This window comes from Nymphalis io, chromosome 4 (assembly GCF_905147045.1).
Source record: "Nymphalis io chromosome 4, ilAglIoxx1.1, whole genome shotgun sequence".
Lineage (NCBI taxonomy): Eukaryota > Metazoa > Arthropoda > Insecta > Lepidoptera > Nymphalidae > Nymphalis > Nymphalis io.
This window is the reverse complement of record NC_065891.1, coordinates 4,545,124-4,569,071: the sequence shown is the minus strand read 5'-3', so window position 1 is coordinate 4,569,071 and position 23,948 is coordinate 4,545,124. Positions and strand designations below refer to the sequence as shown.

Genomic DNA, 23,948 nt, shown 5'->3' with positions numbered 1-23,948 from the left:
TACGTTTTATTTACATAAAAATTTGTCATATATTATTTTATCCTTCACCTGAATTTAAAATTGTTTTTTTTTTGTTTTTTTTTTTACTACCAATCAAAGTAAACGTTTATATATGTTAAATAAATTGGCACTTGCATGTTATTTATGTTTAAAGATACGTTTAATCCACTAACATGTTCTAACATTTCTTCTTCTAAATTGAAAATATCGTATCCAATGATACTCATTCTATGTAATTTCTCGTCTTTCCGCTGCGCAGTATGTTTTGGAACCACTTCAACACGAGGTAAGAACTAGAATCAAATTAGGTAGGAGTGTGTGTGAATTCAAATGTAGATTAAGTTATTTTTAGTTATATACATATATGTGCTAGGTACTTCTATATCAACTTAATTGGCATCATATATTATGTCGTATAGTTGTGTGCATGTTTTGTATATTAAATACCTATATATGTCCTGTGAGTTTTGTGTTACGCTTTTTATTGTTATCATAATGTTTAACAGTTACATATTCCATATGTAGTATCCAAAGACCGTTTTGAAGTCGACGTAGATTATTTCTCTTAGCAGGGTTTTGGGTTAGTAAATTCATTAGAATATTATCTTTAAAATCATTTTATCATCATAAATCACTTTACAAAGATAATAATATAATTAATTAACCTCACATTAAATTTCCTCCATTATTGTAATGTAAAATCTCAAACGAATTTTTACCCCGTGTTTACTTTTTAGAACACCTTAATATCCAGTAGTTCAACACAATTTTTTATCGAGACAGTCAGTATTTTTAATGCCATGCCATGCCATTATTGAGTTGAAAATTTATAAAAATATTACGCAAGTTAGCATCGCATGGCGTTAATGATCCCTTATGTCATGTTAATCAAATGCATTTATATATCATCTCTACATTAAACTTCGTCACACATTATTTCAGCCGTTCAGCTGTAATCAGAGGTAGAGTGGTAACCTCACTTGGTTCTGGTTTGGTCGGTGTGAGGGTTTCCACTTCAACGCCATTGGAAGGGTTTACGCTAACGAGAGAAGATGGATGGTTTGACCTTCTTGTAAACGGCGGCGGGGCTGTCACTCTTCACTTTGGAAGGTCACCCTTCAAGAGATCCACTCAAGTCGTGTTCGTGCCTTGGAATGAGGTTAGCCTTCTCGCGAATTCAGATTCGTATTAAATAATATTCTGTATCGCTTCACATATCAAAGTAAACAAAATGAAGGTTTTTGAATAGTGAATTATTCATTTGATAATCTCTTGTACAGTTAATAGCTGAATTTTAGATGATATTATTGTGCTGGTAAGTACTTCAATGTATGTTACGTTGCACATGATTTGTTTATTTCAGATCGACGAATCGATAAGGTTCAATAATTAAGCTCCTAAGATGCGACGTTTTCCGTTGAAACGCTGCAAATATTTAAAATAGTTACTAAATTATTTACTCATGTATCTCTTTATAGTCTAAATCACCCTAAAAATGAAAAAAGACAGTTATCAAATCAACGTGAAGCGTTACCAAATAGACGCGTTCCTGAATGTTTCTTTTCAAAAATTATCAATATATATAAATTCTGCTATATAAGAAAAACGTATCAAAATATTATTTGTCAATACTCTCCCAAATCATACATAACATACATGTAAGCTTTAACAAATACGATTGTATTACGTTATTATTAATAAAAAATCATCATTAATTTATACTTAATTAATGAGAGTAAATAATTGTACATAATATGAATCATTATATATTTAAGTTAATTTAGACATCAGCTTAAACAATTTTGCAAGAAATTCCTAAGAATTAATTATTTTGCGCGATCAGAGAACATGCAATACGACAATCAAAGCGGCATTAAGTCTTTTAAGTCTTAATTTGAAACTTTACAAAACTCTAAAATAAGTCTAGCACGTACAAATTCTTATAAAGTTATGTCGTGATAAAAACATAGCTCGGTGCATGCAATTCTTATGAACATTTAAACAAACTTTGAGAAATAAAAAAAAAATACAAATATTAAATTTGAGCTTGAATTAGAGTAAACAGTCAAATGACTTCAAGCCAATCACATTGTTATTTATTAAATCAAAATAACTAATTTAAATAAAAATACTACAATTCAATTGAATTAAATATTAGACTATTCAGCCTTTCAGACTATTAGCATATTGCAATGTTCATACTTTACGAGTACATTTATGAAAACTGTCGCTTTACGGCCAAAATATCATCTCTGTTTGCTTAATTTATGCAAATTTCGTTACATAAATTGCATCCCCTAATCCTTGATTTCACTTCTCACTTCCAGGTGGTAATAATTGATGAGGTGACCATGACAACTTCGGACGAGAAAGGCGGAGTGGGTCCGCCACAAGCGTGTCTCGCACACGATTATGACGCTATGAAACCTGTCGTGCTGGCCACATGGAAGCACGGCTTCCAAGGCGCATGTCCCGATAAGAGTGCGATACTGGCTGAATCTCAGGTTATTTTAAAGATACATACAAAAATTATATGAAGCTTACTAAAAAAAAATAGTATTTATTTCTGAATCGTTTTCTGAATACTTAATATTTTATTTTTTATTTCATTCTCCTTAATCATGTTTCGCCATTGAGTGTATTTAACGATTCTTTCTGCAAAAATATTTTTTAATGGAAATGTTACTATTTAAAATAATTATTAACCTTGATTTTTTTATCATCCAGGTGGTTCAAGAAAGTTTGCAAATTCCTGGTACCGGTTTGAATTTGGTATATCACAGCTCAAGGGCTGCTGGTTACCTTTCTACTATTCAACTACAGTTAACACCTGAAAAAGTACCACCAACGTTAGCCTTAATCCATTTAAGAATAACCATTGAAGGAATTCTCTTTGAAAAGACCTTTGAAGCGGATCCAGTTATAAAATTCACATATCCTTGGAATAGATTGAACGTATACAGACAACGGGTTTATGGAGTTACCACAGCGTTAGTAAAAGTTGGATACCAATACACGGACTGTAAAGATATTATTTGGAATGTACAGACTACTAAACTAAGCGGCCATGATATGAGCATCTCTGATGTTGGTGGGTGGAACTTGGATATACATCACCGATATAATTTCCATGAAGGTAAATTTGTTTTATATAAAAACTAACGTTTTTTTCATACACAAATATTGATAACTAATTAAATCATTTCCATTTTAATGCGATGTGTCCCGCGGTTTCCACTGCCATTTTTATTAAGACAAGCTGTAATAATTTCGTTTGAAATTCTAGGTATTCTCCAAAAAGGTGATGGCACAAACATCTATCTCAAGCATAAGCCTCGTCTTATAATCACGGCAATGGGAGACGGTCGTCAGCGTGCTTTAGAATGTAGCAACGAATGTTCTGGAACTGCGGTCAAACAGAGACTTCTCGCTCCGGTGGCTTTGGTTGCAGCACCTGACGGCTCAATCTTTGTAGGTGACTTTAACCTGGTGCGGAAGATTAATACTGACGGAACTGGTCGAACTATTGTTAAATTGAAGTAAGTCGTTCTTTTTTTTCGTTTAATTAATAACTCATCATTCAATAAACTTTTAATGAGATATATTACATACTTTAAACCAAATAAAATATTTAAACGGATTGTTTTATTGATTTTATATTTCATTTATTTCAGTGCCACACGCGTTTCATATCGCTACCATATGGCGTTGTCACCATTGGATGGTACTCTTTATATTTCCGATCCTGAATCCCATCAAATAATTAAAGTTCGCAATACAGATGACTACAGCGATCCTGAAAGAAACTGGGAAACGGTAGTTGGCTCGGGAGAAAGATGCCTGCCAGGAGATGAGGCACATTGCGGTGATGGAGCATTAGCCAGAGATGCAAAATTAGCATATCCTAAAGGCGTAGCTGTCTCAATTGACAACGTTTTATATTTTGCTGATGGTACAAATATACGAATGGTTGATAGAGATGGTATTATCACAACCGTTATTGGTAACCACATGCACAGAGCGCATTGGAAACCAATACCATGTGAAGGGACCTTAAGCGTAGAAGAAGTGCATTTACGATGGCCGACAGAATTATCTATCAATCCGCTAGATAACAGCTTGCATATCATTGACGATCATATGATTTTACAAATGGCACCGGATGGAAGGGTCAAGGTAATTGCTGGAAGACCACTTCATTGTCCATCACCTTTAACAGGTTATGATATGGAACTCGCAACATACGCAACGCTTGTAATGCCACAAAGTGTTGCTTTTGGCGCTGCCGGAGACCTTTACGTCGCGGAAAGTGATTCTCAAAGAATTAATAGAGTACGGCTTATTACAACTGATGGAAAAATTTCCCTTTATGCTGGCGCCGAATCAAAGTGCAATTGCTTGGAACGTGGCTGTGACTGTTTCGAAGCTGATCATTTCTTAGCTTCCAACTCTAAATTCAATACTATTTCAGCAGTCACCGTCAGCCCAGATGGTATCGTTCATATTGCAGATCAAGCGAATTATAGAATACGTTCTGTAATGGCGAGCATTCCAGACGCAAGTGGTGCTAGAGAATACGAAATTTACGCACCGGATACGCAAGAAACCTACATCTTTAACAGATTTGGCCAACATGTTATGACTAAAAATATCCTCACCGGAGAAAATAATTATGTATTTACGTACACTGTTAACACGAGTAATGGAAAATTGTCTACTGTCACGGATGCTGCTGGAAACAAAGTGTTTTTGTTACGTGATTATTCGAGCCTGGTAAATTCGATTGAAAATACTAAAGGACAAAAATGCAGGTTAAAAATGTCACGTATGAAGATGCTTCAGGAATTGCGAACACCCGACAATTTCAACGTAACTTTCGATTATCATGGCACAACAGGATTACTTAAAGCTAAATACGATAGCACAGGCAGGAGTTACATATACAAATACGATGAATTTGGCAGACTTACTTCAGCTGTAACTCCTACTGGGAGAATAATAAATCTTACATTTGATTTGAGTCTTAAAGGTGCAACCGTTCTTGTTAGTGAAAATAACAGGAAACCTGTTTCTATATTAATCAAAGGTTCATCAGTGAATACTAAAGTCGGGGAGGCTGAAAAGAAAACAATTATTTCAACTGATGGCAGCATATCATCGAGCATGCCTTGGGGACATGTCATATCTACTGATACCGTTCCATACACAATTCTTTCAGAAATCGATCCAATTTTGGGAGAGAGTTATCCTGTCCCAGCCAAGCAAAGAACTGAAGTTGGTGGAGATTTGGCTAATAGATTCGAATGGCGCTACTTCTTACGCAGATTACAATCCAATAAAGGAAAGAGTAGCAAAGCAGTTGCTCAAATAGGTCGGAAACTAAGAGTAAATGGAGAAAATCTTTTAACTCTGGAATATGATAGAGATACATCTACTGTTGCAGTATTTATGGACGATAAAGTAGAACTATTGAATGTTACATATGACAGAATGGCAAGACCGGTGAAGTGGGGACCTCGAAGCGGTATATTTGCCGAAGTTGAACTGGACTACGACAGATTCAATAGACTGACTAGTTGGCGATGGGGTGACCTAAATGAAACATATGGATACGATCGAGCTGGAAGATTACATGAAATCCGTTATGGAGATGGATCTTCCTTAGCATATTCATTTAGAGATATGTTCACAAGCTTACCTTTGAAAGTTACGACACCAAGAGGTAGTGATTACCTTCTTGACTACGATGATTCTGGTGCTCTTCAAAATTTGACTACACCCAGAGGTCATATTCATACGTTTGCTCTTATGACATCATTGGGCTATTTTAAATATCAATACTTCTCGCCAATGAACAGACATCCATACGAAATACTTTACAATGATGATGGTCACATATTAGCAAAAATATTCCCCCATCAGTCTGGAAAGATTCTATACGTATACGACAGCACTGGAAAATTAGAAACGATTCTCGCAGGTGCTTCAGCTATTAGATACGTCTATCATGAAAATACTCATCTTGTTAAAAATGTAGAAATTACCGACCCTGATTATGAACTTCGACAGGATTATAAATATCACGCTGGTATTCTTAAAGACGAGAAAATGAAATTTAACTCTAAGAGTGGACTTAACAACGCTCACTTTAAATATCAATACGATGGCAACGCAAGACTTTCCACGATTGATATGAATATCAACAGTAAAGAAATGCCTCAACTAAGACTGAAATACAACCAAAATTTGGGCATCCTTGAAGGCGTAAGCGACTTAAGAATTTATAGGAACACTTTCAATCGATCAGTTATGCAAGACACAAGCAAACAATACTTTACGATCACTGATTACGACGACCACGGCAGAATCAAAACAGTTCTTATGAACATTAAGTCTTTCGACGTATTCCGCCTGGAATTGGAATACGATGTGAGGAACAGAATAAGATCGAAGAAAATAATGATCGGCGATACATCATCAAACGAACGAGTTAGTTACAATTACGACGGACACCTAATGGAAGTGGTCGGTTCCGAAGATGACTGGAAATACGTTTACGATGAGAACGGTAACATCATTGGCATAATAGAGCATGGAGAGAAACGTTACCTTGGCTATGATATCGGTGATAGAGTCGTTCAGTACGGTGATATTGAATTCAGCAGCTATGATGGCCGAGGATTCGTTATAAGACGGGGAGAACAAAAATACAGATACAATTCTCGCGGACAATTCGTTCATGCATTTGAGAGGGACAAGTTCCAAATGTGGTATTATTATGATGACAGAAACAGATTGGTGGCCTGGAAAGACGACAAAGAAAACATCACGCAGTTCTTCTATACGAATCCACAATCCCCTAATCTTATTACGCATATGCATTACCCGAAGCTCGAAAAAACAGTAAGGCTTTTGTACGATCAGAGAGACTTTCTTACTTGTATTGAAACCGAAGACCAACGTTTCTACGTGGCCACCGATCACAATGGATCACCGCTTGTCGTATTTGATGTAAATGGTGAAATTATCAAGGAAATAAAACGTAGTCCGTTTGGTAAAATCGTGAAAGACACAAATCCTGGATTTTATGTGCCGGTGGACTTCCAAGGTGGTATATTAGATTCCAATACTAACTTGGTGTATTTAGAAAATCGACTGTATGATCCTGTGGTTGGTCAGTGGATGACTCCAAGCTGGGAGCATCTTGCAACTAAGCTAAGCCTACCTACCGACATATTTATCTACAGGTTTAGAAATAATGATCCTATAAATCGAGACCAGAACGTTCCGTATATGACCAATTTGGCGAGTTGGCTTCGATTGTACGGATATGATCTAACTAAGATGATGGGAGCTAAATATATAACAGACATGATATTCCAGCCGAAGACATCAGTTACAGCACCTCAGCTTGCTCCCGATTTTGGTGTTATGTCCGGTCTACAGTGTATCATTGAAAAGGCAAGTTAAATTATATTTTATTTCAGAATTTAGAAAAACATTAGTAATTGTATTTATTTCGTGCTTCTAACTTCTTTTATATAAATTGTAAGATATTTAGAATTAATTGTTATTTATTTTCTAGGTAAACGATAAACTGTCAGATATAGAATTCGTTCCAACGCCGCTTTTGAAAATGGAACCAATTACGAGGAATTTGCTCCCAAGAGTGTCTTATAAACGTGGTGTTTTCGGCGAAGGTGTTCTCATATCCAGAGTAGATGGAAAAGCTTTTATAAGTGTAGCAGATGGCGCTAACAGCGTTGTCGAAGATGTTATAACGACCGTATTCAATAACTCATACTTCCTGGACGTCCACTTCAGTATACATGATCAGGATGTGTTCTACTTTGTCAAGGATAATTCACTGAAGATCAGGGATGACATGGAGGAACTGAGACGGCTGTCCGGCAAATTCAATGTATCACAAGACGAAACTAACGACCAAGGCTTAGAGGTACATATAGTTTGAACATATTTAAAATTATATATAATATTAAAATTATATTTAATAAGTATTAAATTTTCAATGTCCATAATATATTTTGATGACATTCAATCCTCCTTCTCTCAGGTCCGAGTACACGCGGTGGGCAAGGGCTCGGCGCAAGCGGTGATAGTGCTTCGCTACGGCGTGGATCCAGCGGCGGAGCGCATCAAACTGCTGAAGCACGCACACAAGCGAGCGGCGGCGCGCGCGTGGGAGCGCGAGAAGGCGCTGGTGGCGGCGGGCTGGGAGGGGCGCGGCGCGTGGACGGAGGAAGAGAAGGAGGAGCTGATCTCGCACGGCGTGGTGGACGGCTGGGCGGCGCGCGACGTGCACTCGGTGGCTCGCTTCCCGCAGCTGGCCGACGACCCCGCCAACGTGGCGTTCGTGCGCGACGCGCGTCGCAAGCGCCGACGCAGCGGCCGCGCACGTCACCGCTCGTGACTCGCCTTGTGAACCCCGCGAGCGACTCTCGTTTCGTTTGCTTCGCTTTAGGCGATCGAAATATTATTTTGAACGTTCACCCTCCTCGTGGATCCGAAACGAATCTCTCGAGATAACTCACGACAGGGTACCGAGTCATTGACGAGCTTGGCGCTCGATTAAATTAACGAAGCATAATATTTTAAAACTGAAATACTCGATCTTCATCACGATTTATTAATCGATTTTTGTATTGTTTTACAATTTTTTATCCTATATTATACGTATGTCGCTTAGATTAATGTACTTTTTCACGAAAATCATGTATTCCTAACGTATTTTAGCCAAATATTTCTTTCGGCCCCTACATTTAGATATGTGTAAATAATATTTTATTCTTGTAGTCGGTTCTTTTATATTGTTAGACCTAAGGTCCTTATTACTTCGCAATACTATACTCTGTAAGCAATAATTTTATATGTTATCTAATCATCTTTAATCTATTGACCCAAGGTTTTAATTTAATAATAATAACACGTCATAACAATTCAAAATCCAAGTTTACATTAGTATTTTCAACGTAATTCATACCGATATTTCATCTTTTTTACCCTTAGCTTAAAAAAATGAAAACTGGAGAGCTTATTGCACTTCTTATAATATATAATTGTTTTATTTAATAGTCTAAATATATTATTTTAAATTACATTTGTCACAAATAAAGTCTCAATCACGCATCGTTTTAAATTAAGAAAAAAAAAAAACTTAAAACTAGTAAACTTTAATTTTGTAATCGTTAACAATTTATCTACAGATATTTTTTCCTCTAGTTCTACATTTATAAGTGACAGTTCTCCATTTGAAACTAACAATAAGTCCTTTTAACATAAATAGATCAAATATAAATAAAACGTTGATACGTAACACTGCGTGTGTTGTGCAATAATCAATCTGTAGTTTTCCATTACCGTCTAGGGTCAAGACTTCTTGCTGACTTATCTTAGATTGTCTCGTCCTATTTTATAATTGGTGTGATTATTGTGCGCTCAGAATACCTGAAAATTGTATGTCTGTATAAATAAATGTATATCTATGTATTATACAAAAATAAGTCAAAGGAATACTCAAGTTTAATATACGAATGTTCAAAATCATACGTAATGAATAGCAGTCTTAAGATTTTTTATTTTTATTTTATCTATATTAAAAGCAATAATGATCTTAAATCCGTGTGAAAGTTACTAGCCGTAAGTCAGTAAGAAGAATATGTAAAGTTAATGTAGATTTATAGTTATATTGTATGTCCATGAATGTGTCTCATTTAAATTGTGGTGTCTATTCCGTGTTAGAATTATTGATTTAAATGCTAGTTGACTGAGCGATTGGTGATAAGGCGTCGAAGATATTTTTTACTAAATGTTTATAAAATATGAAAAAAAAACGGAAAGGGAATAAAAATGAATCCGCCGACTCCCCGGACCGCTGAGGGCCGACGCAAAGTGATATTTTTGCAAAATGTGACTAAACGAAGCAATACATTGTAATTTAATACGTCTTAACTTTTATTTAGTTACTGTAAGGTGTATTTTAATTTATAATTAAATGTAATAATACATTATATTAAATAATATCTATTGTGAATGTAGTTATTGATTTCGCGGTGATATATAATAGAGCGGTATAGTTATCTTTTTTATGATGTATAAAGAATTCTTATTTGTAAATAGGTACTTAAACTATGTAACATGTAAAAAATATTGTACATATCTTTACGCTTGAATTATTTATAGAAGGAGTTAAGGTTTCTAGAATACTGAAGTGATGTACTATATCAGACGGATAATTAAAAAATTGAGGCTGTAGGACAATTATAACTAACATCTGATCGGTTGAATTAATATTAAAATCAAAACCCCAAATCTTAATTCTTATCTATAATATTATAAAAATCATTTATTTGTCTTAATATATATACATATATATGTAAAAAAAATATTTTATTTATTAAGAAAAATCGATCAGTAAATACTCTAGCATACCATCAACAAACTTACCATAGACTAATAAGCTTCTAGATATTTTAGAGAGCTTCACGAATGCGATCAAACTTGCATTTAAGTAGGAATAAAAACTCCGCTGCATTTAATTTGTATTATTGTAGATACGGTGCGTAGACTCCAATACTCTGTATAGTTACTGAGGCAAGAGTAGCATGGACCGCGGGATACTCACCATAGGCTCAGCAGGAGATAGCTATTAATATAAAATAGTATAGTTTCTACAGCTCTCTTTCTCTCTTATTTCTCTAATATTGCATCGCGCGGTTCATGTTATGTCCGGTTTGATCATATAGGTCACGGTGTGCGTGCTATGGGAGCCGATGTAAGCATGTACAATAATAAATATAGAAAGTATTCTAATGGAATATGTAATAAAAAATAATAAAAGAAATCTTGTTTCAATTATTTATCTTTTTTATACTTTCGCAAATATATATAACATTATTTGTACCAAATTGTTAATGACTTATAAATGAGATAGATAAAATGTCTCAGTCATATTCAAAGTAAAAAAAAGGAATGGAAGAAAATCTTTTTCAAGTTTAATTAACTTCTGAATTATGAATTTGATGAACCCTGTTATACCTACAAGTAACTTTTTAGGTTACTTTTACAACTGAAATATAAACTACAAGTCTTTCAAAGACTGACTAAAACTGGCTTATATAGGAATTTACCAAATATAGTAAAGTAACTGATACACTCAAAAGTGAACAAGACTATATTTTCACGAATTATTGGCATTTTACTTTCCTTAATATATGCCCAATTTAAAAAGAAGGAACTGGCAACACTGGCTTAGATTTGTAAATTACAAAATCACTAGAGACCGTAGACAGAGAAACTAATAGACGCAATGATGATTTCCTTCTCACACAAGAAAGAGAGCGGAAATTACGTTACAAATAGTTTAGACAGAGATAGAATTATCAATTATTTTGTCTCTTATCGCGTAACCAGTTTTTTCAAGGTCGGCTACTCAAGTAGCGAAACAAAATTAACAGTTAGTGCATTCATTGTGTTTATTATTCAATTTTTGCTTATTTTTATTTTGGAAAACGATTCTAATCTAGTGAAAAGACAGAGAAACAATCCTTATATCATATCGAAGGGTATACAATGGTGCATTGTCTTATTATTTCATGTTAAAGCGATAGCAATCAGAAAATAGCCGGCGTGTGTTTTCACGCGGCAGCTAAGTACGGCGGCTTTGTTCCTAAATATAGTATCACAGTGATTATTATGCCATAGCATGACGGACCCTTATACCGCATTAAAATCCTGAAGATAATAGGATTTTTCAGTTTTTATCATTCATATAATTACTTATCATGTAAGTGTTGCCAGCATCAGCTAAAAAAATGTTCCGATTTTCGATAAAAAATGTCGACTCGTCCACAATGTAAACAAATAAGTACGGAGTCCAATAATAGACTAAAGTGCTTCGTTTTATATAAATATGTTATTTTAATTTATTCGTTCTCCTATTTGTAATTTCCTAATGACAACATTATTTAACATTCTTCTTGAATTTATAATATTATTACATTCCGAATCAAGAGGTTAACATAGAAATATATGTGGCAACCATTATTTATTAATAATTTAATTAAATGTTTTAGATTTCAACATCTGAGGAGAATGCTTAATTACTTACTTATATTAATTTAAAATAAATTATTAAGTTAAGTCTTAGTAGGGTTCAATCTAAATTTCCCATTAGATCATATTGACCTAAATGTTTTCGTTTCTTTCATAAAGCATGAACCTATTACGAAATAAAACCTATATTCAAATTCACAATCCTTGTCAACGGAATTTATTGTGATGTGAAGTGAAGAAAAATGATAGCATATATTTTCTATTATACTTCTTAGATGCTACTTGATTAAAATATTTTTTTCTTTTTTAAATATAATTCTTAAATAAATAATAGACCCTATTATTGGTCAATAATATACCAAGGTGATCCTTCAATTACTGAACATCTGTATATACTTAAATTGCAATAACCTTTTTAAAAATATTAATTTCTAGATAAATGTATTTTTATTGTACTTATACGTAAATCTAAATAAATGTTGCTGTCTAATCCGTCATTTTATATTTTAGTTTAACTAAAATGATCGCTGAAATAAAATGCAGTATGCTACTAAAAGAGTATCCTGATATATGAAAGAGTTCTCACTCCTTTAAAATTGTGTTTGAATGCGTGTGTAATATCTAATTAACAAAAAAATATTACAGGCCAGCAACAAATAAGAAGAGATTTTATTAAAAATAATTTATTTCAATTTATTAAATGCTTACATATAAATAATGATATGTTTAAGTTTTTAATAGAACATATTACTCTATAACGAAACAGGCGTAATGTATTCATATAATATTCCATTTTAAATAATTAATATCATTAAAATATACTCATATTCTTTCAAGCTTAATAATAACATTTTCTTAGAAAACTACATAGTCAAACAATTTTATACTAAATCTCGAGACAATTATTAAATATTTAATCTGTAAATCCTAAAACATAGACAAAAATACACATCTCTATAACAAAACGTCCTATGGCTACATCTAAGTTCAACTCGCTACACACCAATTTACATTTTTAAATACTAATTGATCAAATTTTACTGCACATTTCACGAGCTACCAATGGTAGTGTCCATAAAACCAAATATATTGGTGTAAAAATATATATATACAAAAATATACAAATACTTCAAGACAAATTATGTTTTAAGTATATCTATGTTTTTATTTCGTTGTTTATAATCAGGAGTATTAGAAATTAATTGAACATTAATCACTTAACCGCTATATATTGTATATTAAAAAAACTTATATAAAATACAATGTTTTTTTTTTACAATTTAATTATAAAACAAATACGACGCCGCCATATTAGCAAAACATTAGTAACCAATTAACATTAGTAACAAATTGACTTTGGATTTCAACTTTTCAAATAATTTATATTAAATTATTGCCGTTTAGAGATCGATTTATTATCAAAAAATTACACGATAAAAAAAATAGGTTTTCTAATGTCATTAGATACTCGTACATTATAAAAAAATAATCTCATAGTCTCTTTTTAGCTTTTAAGTACATTCGAATAATCAATAAAACTCATATAGATTTTGACAATAATGCCGAACAATATGCGGAATGACAATGTCGTAACAACAATTAGTATATTCTTTTTGAATAAAATATCAAAACTTTCAAACACTGAAATTTACTCATAAAAATATAATATATTCGTTAAATGTCTTAACGGTCGAATGTATAGTCGATTCCTGGTGGTACCTACGACCCACTCATTAGATATTCTACCGCAAAACAGCAGTACTTGGTATTGTTGTGTTCCGGTTTGAAGGGCGAGTGAGCCAGTGTAATTACAGGCACAAGGGACATAACATCTTAGTTCCCAAGGTTGGTGGCGCATTGGTGATGTAAGTGATGGTTAACATTTCTTACAATGCCAATGTCTATGGGCGTTGGTGACCACTTACCATCAGGTGGCCCATATGCTCGTACGCCAACCTATACTATAAAAATAAAAAAAAACTTGAATTGACATGATATCATTGATCTTAATGAAATCGTGATTTAAAAAAAATGCCATTTTGGATGACGCCTGCAGGCGAAGCTGTTGAAGTTTTTGACAATGGCATATATTTTAAATAAAGATAAATCAAGAACTGTTTGTATTGTATAATATAGTAGAGCTGTTCGGAAATCAAATCGAATCGATTTTTTAAATCAAAGGTACTTTACTCATCCCGTCATCGAAATAATAAATTTATATACAACAATCCTTATCTACATAATATAAATTCTAGTTTGTGCACGCTACTGACAGCAGACAAGACTCAAGTCGAAATTTAAAAATCACATCGAAAACAGATTTAGACATTACAAGTTCTTACGAATAGACAAAAATACCTTAAAAATAAAATAGTGTTTTGCGTGCTTTTTTAGTCCTAAGTATGATATTTCGCTATGATTCATAAATTTACGGTTTGCCTTTCATTTAATAACATAAAAATCGAAATATTATTTACTCATTGTATGTTTCAACCGGACCATAGACTCGTTTTGCGATGTTGTCCCACTTCTCTAACATGTCATGGTCTACGTTGTCTATGATCCACTCCTGAGTTTCGGAGGAGTCTGCACAGGGTTTGATGTACAGAGCGCGCGTGGACGGATCCCAGTCTAGACAATTGTCGTTGGTGCCGTGCTTCAAGCGTTTTGTATCCTGGATATACAATTGCTGTTTATAATATTATATAGTAAATAAGCATTGCCATAATAATTATTTTGCTTGTAGACCTCAACGTTTATTTTAATATTTAATTTTTAAAATAAATAAATTTAAAATAAATGTAATTATTTTTACTATTTTAATTCATACCGGGTAATATCTCCATAATTGATTTCCTCCACCGAGGTGACAGCTGTACAGAAGTATTGGACTCTTGGGAGAAGAATCAGGCACATCCCAGCACATGTTTCTATTCTTGGACCTAGAATATTTGTTTCGTTAAAGTAACCGGATAACATTAAGTACGCAGATGTATACAAGTTGGTGTACTGCAGGCCTGTGTAGCGGCGGTTAATAACAACGAAAGTAGTATAAATACCTATACTAAACTATACTTTATTTATATACATCTTAATCATCATATTATTACTTTAATGTGTGTGTGTGTGTGCTAATGTAATTTTTTTTTGCTTTTAAGCCCTCATATAAGCATGTAATGTCCACAAGACTCAATTGTAAATATTTTCAGTTAAATGTATTATTGTATGTCATTGTTGATTGTATAATTGTAGTCAGTTTTGTGGACTAAATAAAAAAATATATATATAATATTAATATTACAAGTTCGAAAGTTTGGATGGATGTTTGTTACTCGACAACGGCAGAACCGCTAATTGGATCTGGATGAAATTTTACACAGAGATAGATTATAGTCTGGAATAGCACATAGGTTACTTTTTATCCCGGAAAAATGTACGGTTCCCGTGGGATAGATCTGTGTTAGTTTCAGAGCGAAGGTGAACATGATTGTTTACATAGTAATAGTTTATCAGAGAATGATATAGGGTACTTTTTATCCAAAAAATAATGCACGGTTCCTATGGGATAGCATAATAATTTACGTATCAAATTGAATGCTACACGGGCTTAGCTCTTATATGATATATATCGCAAGTTCCATGGCGATCGTTCAGCGTGGAATAGTGTCGCCGGGCGCTCACCGCACGTCCTTGTGCCACGACAGCACGAAGTCCAGCTCGGCGGCGGCGGCGCGCGCGCACGCCGTGAGCTGCAGCGCCGACAGCTGCGCGCCGCGGTGCGCGTCCACGCACAGCGACGGCTGGTACGCCGGCCGTATCTGCGACACGCGAGACCACTTTTTTTCTTTTTTTTTTTTAACGCTGGAAAAACGCAATACGCCTTTCCCCCGCGGGAACAGTGGGGGGGGTATGTGGGGCTCGTCGGTGTCCAAAGCGTCGAGTGCGCCCCGAACATCGGAATACCCACTAAAAACCAGCGGTACCATTTCCGTCTTAACGAGGAGCGCCACGGGATCGCTTTCGCAAGCTACCGCGGCGCTCAACACGAGACCACTGAGCAGCCGGCAGAGTCGTACACGGAAGTCGTTATAACTTACAAAACGCACTGGAGGCTTCGTGCGGCCTACTCTGTGTAGATATAATTCATCAGGTATTCTACCTAACCGAGTTTAACTCGTTGAGGCCGCGCGGACAAAATACGGACAAAAGTAACATGTAATAAAACTTTTACTTAGTTGCCAATTGATAGATACCAACGTTTTCGAACACTTAGAAAATAAGGAATAGCTCACCTGTCCTTCTGCAAATGGATTCGGTTCGATCGGCGGGTATTTCGCCGTCAGATCAAAAGCGACCTGCAAAAAAAAATGTTTAAGATGACATAGTGAAATAAATTTTCACCAAGTTTATTACGAACGCACACATCAAACTATCCCTGCACATAGTATTTAGTCTTTTTTTCTACATACAATTTTATTAGTAAATTGTTAAAAAAGACGAACTACTTCGATCATCAAAAACATAAAATCGCTTTATTATTATTAATACATAACACCATAATTTCATTAATTTCCATAAAAGACACAACGTCACTTACATGGAAACAATAAATTAAAATAAAGCTTCAGTGATCGTAAGCTATATTCAAGTTATTTACCCATTGAATGTGAACACATTACTTCTAAAGTGGATAGTTTTGAAGTATATGTTCCAATAGTTTAGTAAATTGAGAGTTTTGAGAGAGGTAGAGCTTTGTGCAAGCTCGTCTGGGTAGGTACCACCCACTCATCAGATATTCTACCGTAAAACAATTTGTACTAAATATGTAATATTAAATGTAATACGAATTATTATTAAATATTACTTAAGAGTATCTATATTTTTTATACCAAACAATAATAATCTTCATTTTTAATCTGGCAACAAGAACACTAACAAATATTTTTCATGGCGGGAAATACATTCACTTTGAACTTATCTTGCGGGCATTGCGTGATAAAATATATTATAAGAATATTTTGTAATTGCCAATAATATGAGGAATCATTATACATTTCATCGAAATCTCGTTTTATTGAGTTGAGATCAAGTTCTTCCAATTGTAACATATGTGAAAACTTTATTAGACTTTTTAAGGATGTATTATTTTGTACCGTTTATTTCCCAAATTAAATAAAACACAATAAATGAAGTATTTTATATCATTCGTAACCGTAACAGCCCGAGAATGTCCCACTGCTGGGCTAAAGGTCTCCTCTCCCTTTTTTGAGGAGAAGGTTTGGAGCTTATTCCACCACGCTGCTCCAATGCGGGTTGGTGGAATACACATGTGGCATAATTTCGGAATTTCAATTTTTATCACTCGGACTAATTATTGGTTTATATCTCAATAAAAATTAACAACATCGTATGACCACAACCTGCGTGATGAACCAGCGGAAGGATTTACAGTGTAGCTTCTCCCGCAGAGCCTTCTGCTGGGTCAGGTCTCCGGGTTCGATGCGCAAGTAGTGCGGGCGACGACGGTACAAGTACTGCGCGTACTCATCCATCCACACCTCAGCCACACGTCTGTAATTCTGTCAACGACAAAATATGTTAAATTACTTTTTTGTCATAATATTTCCATTATGTGCCACATGTGTACAAGTGCCAATGTTATAAATGTCCTCGAGTATCAGCACGAGGTATACATATGATCAGGCGCGGATTGGCACGAAAATTATTAACGCCTTCGCAATAATGTCTTAAAAATATTTGCACAAAGGATAAAATCTTACCCGTCCCACGAAATCTCCGTGTCCGGGGTTCGGAAAGGGCGCGAACTTGCGGTATATGTGTCCCACACGGGAACACGGCGCGTCCAGCATGCGACCCCCGCACTGCCAAATCTGGACACAAGGGTTTGTATAGACTTTATATTCCTTTTTGAAATCTTTTTGCAACATGAATCATCGAAACGATATTCATGGAAAATCAAAATATCAATTAATAAAAACTTGATTTGACATTCGAAATAAGAAGACAGCATTTATTAACTTATCACTAACAATACAACATTTGTAAGTTACGCCGTGTTTTTTTTTATTTGTAAGTTATGTTTAAATTAATTTAAAACACACCAATTTAATGTATATTTATTTTTAAGTTATATGTTCACCATTATAATTATCAGTCAGTTACTCCTAGATGATGGCGATAGCTAATGGCCATGAGTACCTTTAGAGTTTTAGACTATACTGCAACTCAACCGAAATAGAGTTTGCGACACGCAATGCTCAGATCCCATATAAATTAGATAACAAGCGAATGATGATATGAGCAGGAAGGCACACCTTGAAGCTGAGCTCGTACTGCTCCCCGCCCCAGATATCCAGGCCGGCGTCGTACCCGCCGAGCTCCCAGAAGAACACGCGTGAGATCGCGAACAGCCCACCCGCCATCACCGGGCTCCTGTGAACCACTCGCTCGTACTACACGCGCTTCACAGACCTCGTGCTCCGGTAAGTAGGCGCACATAGCTGAACAAAGACTTATGAGCATGAAAATCCAAACTTAAACAGCAACGGAAAGGACGTCGGTCTCAGAATTTTGTAGAGCCAATTATAATTCTTCACAATATAATTAACTAAGTTTTGAAAAATATTTTCGCAATCGATAAATTTAGCGGCGTGTGTACGTGACGCGAGAAGCGAAATACCGACTCGAAGGGCTCCGGCATGCGCTGCAGGTCCTGCGGCAGCACGGGCAGGCGCTTGTAGAACAGCTCCCAGTCGAAGGCGCCGCGAGCGCCCTCGTCCTGCGCGCGGTACTCGAACGTGTCGAAAGCCACCACGTCGATGAACGGACACACCACCGTGCGGGGGTTCAGTGCGATCGGCTCTGCGACACGCGCACCGTGTGAGTGATTCGGGAATACTTTTTTTTTTTATAGAATAGGAAGGCGGACGAACTTATGGGCCACCTGATGGTAAGTGTAAGAAATGTTAACCATCGCCTACATCACCAATGCGCCACCAACCTTGGGAACTAAGATTTTATGTCCCTTATGCCTGTAATTACACTGGCTCACTCACCCTTCAAACCGGAACACAACAATACCAAGCACTGCTGTTTTGCGGTAGAAAATCTGATGAGTGGGTGGTACCTACCCAGACGAGCTTGCACAAAGCTCTACTACCAGTGAACGTAATATACTGTCCTGGTGGGACATGATCAGTACTAATTATGTAAAGTGACCTATCAACACATTCCAGTCTGTGCTTTTGTATAATTTCAATTTATCAAAATTCCACATTGCTCATTGTCAGTACGGCAACATAATAAATGTTTAAGTATAAGTACATATTACATACACATGATAAACATACCTAGCAGAGGTGGTAGCCAGTTGACATTAGCTTCAGTGTGCGAGTCCAAAAACAACAAAACGTCAGCACTCGCCTGCTTGGCTCCGGCTAATCTTGCAGCGATTAGACCACTACGGTTCTCCAAGCGAATAATTTTAACTTTAGGCATATGTTTCGATACATAATCATCTAGTTTTTTTCCGAGGAAATCTGTAATGTCATTAAATAATTATAGTTTTATTTTCCTACTACGAGCTTGACAAAACTTTGTAATCGATCAAATCAAATACACAACATCTTTGTAGAAAACTCACATTTATAACCTTTTCAAATGTTAAATTTTTAAGCAAAATATGCAAATTTTGATATGTATAGCAGTTGTAGTATTATATATATGGAGAACAATTTGTTTTTAGTTTTCTTTGAACAAACCTATAAGATAACTTTATTTTCATAAAACGCCCATATATTTATAGAAACAGGAACGTCGAAAATACCTTTAGTGCTGGCATCATCAACAAGAAATACTTCTTTTATTAAAAATGTCGGTGATCTGTTAAGTACACTGTATGCAGTTCTGAGCAATGTACTCCAGTGTTCATTATGAAAAGGCACAACAACACTGACTGTAGGCAAGGACTCTATGTACATTCTCTTATGGCACCCTTGATGACGTATGTCCGGTAGAGAGCGATTAAGAGGTATCTTGTCACTAAGAGCTCCATTAAAACCATTTACAGAGTAAAGTTCCTTCTCTATTGCAGAATCTTTCTGTGGAAGGTGAGCTGGTAGACCATGTTCTCCAATACCTATAAATATAAATGAAATACATGCTTTATCCCCATACTTAAATATTACATTTTCAAATGCTGGTAAGTCACATAGGCACATAGGTACATAGGTAAGTTAATAATCTTGATATAAAAATATTGTTTCCAGTTTGTTCTTCTTTCTCACAGCAAATACATTATATTCTAGTTTATCCCAAAAAGTACCAAAAATTATAATTACTATTATAATATTATATAATAAAAATTTATAGTATAATATGTCTTCACTCATCTTCATCAACAGTTCGATAAAATATTTTGTTAATTCACTTGGTTCGTGAAAGTAATATTAATATTCAATTAAAAATGTCTATAGGCAGTATTGATTTAGCTTTAGGGAGCATTTGGTTGTCTGTCTTCCTAAAAAAATATACTACTTAAAGCTTTATTACTTAGAATTGAGATTTATGAAAGTAGTACAGTTATAGCTCGGTATCTAGATATGAATAGACAATTACTTACAATCAATAATTGTATACCTCAAACCATCGCAATATATGTTACTATTTCTATATTTTTTTTACTTTGTCCAAAGTATAGATAGGTTGTCATTTGTTTTTGTATGGTAACAGACTGTTATAATGCTAAATATAGAAATGAGTATTCGTTATCTAATAATTTAAATTCAGATCTTACCAACACGTTTTCTTTCATAGTCAATTTGTTGATAATTATGCCAGTCAATTTTCTGAAAAATAAAAATATAAGAAGTAAATAAAGTGTAACACCAAATTCTATTTTAGTTTTTAAATTTACTGTTATAAATGTTTGTTAAAAATGATTTTAATAGTGATTTGTTAATTTTTTTTAAAAAGTTCTATAAACTTATCTTGTATTATTTGATATTAATATACTTTTATAAAAACACCTTTATGCTGGTTGGTACAAAGTATTCTCCATCATTTTCTGTCTGTAAAATGCTTTTTAACGATTCTTGGACTGGTTTGGCAACATCTGCTATTGTTTTAATTTCAGTGATGTTTTTGACTAAGTACAGTAATATGACTAATGATGTAATGGCTAAAAGGTTGCGAAGCCTCAAAATTCTTAAAAAGTATCGCCTCATCACTATCATATGTCTATTCTGCAAACAAAAAATACACGTCCATATATCTATTTTAATGTCAAGATTTACGTAACGCGTCTACTAGTTGAAAAAGAAAAAATATTTAGTTATTGAAAACTTATAACATTTTTTTATTTGATATATTATCAATAAGAGATAGTAAAACATTTTATTTAAATTAGCCTTTACAGGAAACGGCGGTCTTTGCGAACTACTTTGTGATAAGATTACATTCTTTATATTAAAAGTAGTTTTTGAATCGCTGTGAAATATCTTTCACACATATTTCAGTTATTATATGATGTGTATGATTATTATAACTTAAACAGCGATTTCATAAAACACCGGAACAAATAATTCATATAATTTACCTTATTCTAAATACAACAGTTTATATATATTTAATATTAAAGACTTATCTGCGTCATTATAGACATGCAAGTAAAAGTACTTGAAATAGTAAATACCACAATTTATACAATACAATTTTTCTTTGGAATTTTAGATCTTTCACTGTTTTGGAAACCTGATTGTGTATTTGTCAATTGTCATTGTCTCTTAAATCCTTAGCTAACTTTATGACATTGACATATAAAAACAATAAGCTTCAAAGAATTTATTTGGATATTAACATTTACAGAAAGATGACTTATTATATTTGCTTAGAATTTACAAAACCGTATCGTATTGTTAAAATAAATTAAATTTTTAATATCTTTTACAACTATAAATTTAAAATTGTTTTTTTATTATAGTGGTATTTTAAATTATTTTCTATTGTTTGTTAGTTTTCTGTTATATTTGGATTATAAATTAAGTAGGTTATTGTATAAATTATATTATTGTGTATTAAGTACATTATTACTGATAGGCACCTGTCTTATGATGAATCATAGGTCGTTAAGCACAGACAGCCACATATATGCTTAATGTTCTGCTTGAGCTTGTGCCTTAAACTTAATTAATAAGATACTCGCTTTCATATGTATGAACAAGGTATATGTGTTCTACTATTGTTTGAGTATTTGATCAGTTTTATTTTCGTACTCTTTTAACCTCGATCACTTCCCCTTGGAGCGTTCGCCTAAGCAAAGTGAGAAAAAGCGATGGACTAAGTCCATTGGATTTCTGTGAGTGCATAGCAAATGCCGACTTATATCTGTTGATCTGATTAGATTAACTGAACAAAGTTATTGCGGTCGATGAAAGGCAACTAATTTATATCGCTGATAAGCAAGGTCTTCGTTGCACCATTGATTGTGGACCTTGTCTCTTTGTAAATTAAATGTTTTGTAACATACACTTTTTTAGCTTTAATGTTTATATAAATAGGTACAAGCTGCCCATCCTGACCTAGTGCGGGTGAAATAAGAATTCTATTTATTTTCGCGCACCCGGCCACCTACCGGGTCCAATGTTGACATTTTTCATTTGGATCACATTAAACACGCACTTAAAATCATCAAAATCGGTTTAAACGTTAAGGAGTTCAAAAGTTCGGTGACATGCACGTATATAATATTTAGCAGAAGTGAAACTGATTTTATAAAAACCTCGAATTGTTTTTTTTTTAAACACACAACACAACAATAGCATACAAATTGACGTAAACAACTTACTCAATTACTGTTAAAAATCTAAATAACACATCATAACACATAAAAAAAATCACAAGTCGCATCAATAATTAATTATTACTTTACCTTTCTCTTCACCAACACCTTTTTTTTTAACAACGCTGTTGTATGGATGAAGGAATCGCATAACTATATATATATATCTAACTATGTATAATTATTTATACTTTTTTTAATAAGTAATAATACATTTTAGAGAGAATAAAAAATTAATTGATAAAGTGAATTAAATTTTAATTACATTTCAAAGGCATCACGTGTATTAAAAAAACAAGTTAAGTTACGAAAGTTAGTAAGCCTGCCTGGCTGGGCTTCTCTCCATTTGAGGGATTGAGGGAAAAGGTTTGGAGCTTATTTCCATTTCTGCCAAGTCAACTAAGCTAAATCTGGCCACAATTTTATGGCAGCACTTTTATAAAGGGTTTTAAAATTTTAAAATTTTCTTGCTCTAAAAAGTAGGTAAGAGAAAAAATTCAACAGATACTCTTTTTTACGTTTTGGTTCTTTAGGATTAGGAGCAAGGAAATAATGTTTTCTTCTTTCCAGTTAGACGCCACAACACAAAAAATTCTTCTTAAAAAGTAAATCTATTTGATGCTTGTTCAACCTTGCTGCACTATTGCAGTTTAGTGAATAAAAATATAGCAGAATTTCAAAGAAATTAGACTCACGCAAGTTTTCTCACGATTTTTTCCTCAACGCCGAACATAAGATGAATTATAAACATACATGAAACACATGAAAATTAAATGGTTCTTGCCTGGATTTGAATCTTTAATTATCAATTAATATTCTTAGGTCAATTATAATAATATAGTTACATTAAAATAATAATTACAAAAGTTTTGTATACTAATTCTTGTGGGTATCAAAATATTCATTTATGCTTAAAGTTGCAACAAATTAATAGATAAAAGCAGCCTCGATACACACTAGCCTCTACATCATGTTTTTATTATCTGTATCATCTACATTATACATTAAAAACAATGTC

At 34.1% G+C, this 23,948-nt stretch overlaps 3 protein-coding genes across 10 annotated transcripts in view; 1 reads left to right on the top strand and 2 right to left on the bottom strand.

Moving 5' to 3' along the window:
• LOC126781643 (teneurin-m) overlaps window positions 1–10,861 on the top strand; it is a 228,089-nt gene extending 217,228 nt beyond the window's left edge. For all 7 annotated transcript variants that reach the window (XM_050506579.1, XM_050506585.1, XM_050506584.1 and 4 more), the window contains 7 exons: window positions 943–1,159; window positions 2,328–2,504; window positions 2,728–3,136; window positions 3,287–3,539; window positions 3,675–7,461; window positions 7,586–7,957; window positions 8,075–10,861. In XM_050506579.1, coding sequence (XP_050362536.1) covers window positions 943–1,159; window positions 2,328–2,504; window positions 2,728–3,136; window positions 3,287–3,539; window positions 3,675–7,461; window positions 7,586–7,957; window positions 8,075–8,431 — 5,572 coding nt within the window. In that variant the 3' untranslated portion in view covers window positions 8,432–10,861. The remainder of the gene's footprint in view (window positions 1–942; window positions 1,160–2,327; window positions 2,505–2,727; window positions 3,137–3,286; window positions 3,540–3,674; window positions 7,462–7,585; window positions 7,958–8,074) is intronic.
• Window positions 1–21,851, bottom strand: part of LOC126781669 (N-acetylgalactosaminyltransferase 6-like) — a 114,140-nt gene extending 92,289 nt beyond the window's left edge. Inside the window, exons 1-13 of one of the 2 annotated variants that reach the window (XR_007670695.1) lie at window positions 21,689–21,851; window positions 21,120–21,335; window positions 20,888–20,939; window positions 19,919–20,230; window positions 19,443–19,631; window positions 18,777–18,954; window positions 18,408–18,525; window positions 17,853–17,963; window positions 17,493–17,651; window positions 16,365–16,427; window positions 15,754–15,890; window positions 14,903–15,014; window positions 14,035–14,746 (exon numbers count right to left, since the gene is read on the bottom strand). Coding sequence is in view for 1 of the 2 variants with exons in the window: in XM_050506628.1 (XP_050362585.1) it covers window positions 14,546–14,746; window positions 14,903–15,014; window positions 15,754–15,890; window positions 16,365–16,427; window positions 17,493–17,651; window positions 17,853–17,963; window positions 18,408–18,525; window positions 18,777–18,954; window positions 19,443–19,631; window positions 19,919–20,230; window positions 20,888–20,939; window positions 21,120–21,326 (1,839 nt within the window). In the remaining variant the exon portion in view is untranslated. Of the gene's footprint in view, window positions 1–12,825; window positions 14,747–14,902; window positions 15,015–15,753; window positions 15,891–16,364; window positions 16,428–17,492; window positions 17,652–17,852; window positions 17,964–18,407; window positions 18,526–18,776; window positions 18,955–19,442; window positions 19,632–19,918; window positions 20,231–20,887; window positions 20,940–21,119; window positions 21,336–21,688 lie in introns of those variants that run through there. The other variant, XM_050506628.1, reaches the window with a different exon arrangement.
• Window positions 1–23,948, bottom strand: part of LOC126781671 (alkylated DNA repair protein alkB homolog 8) — a 104,369-nt gene that overhangs the window by 24,867 nt on the left and 55,554 nt on the right. The window lies entirely within an intron of this gene.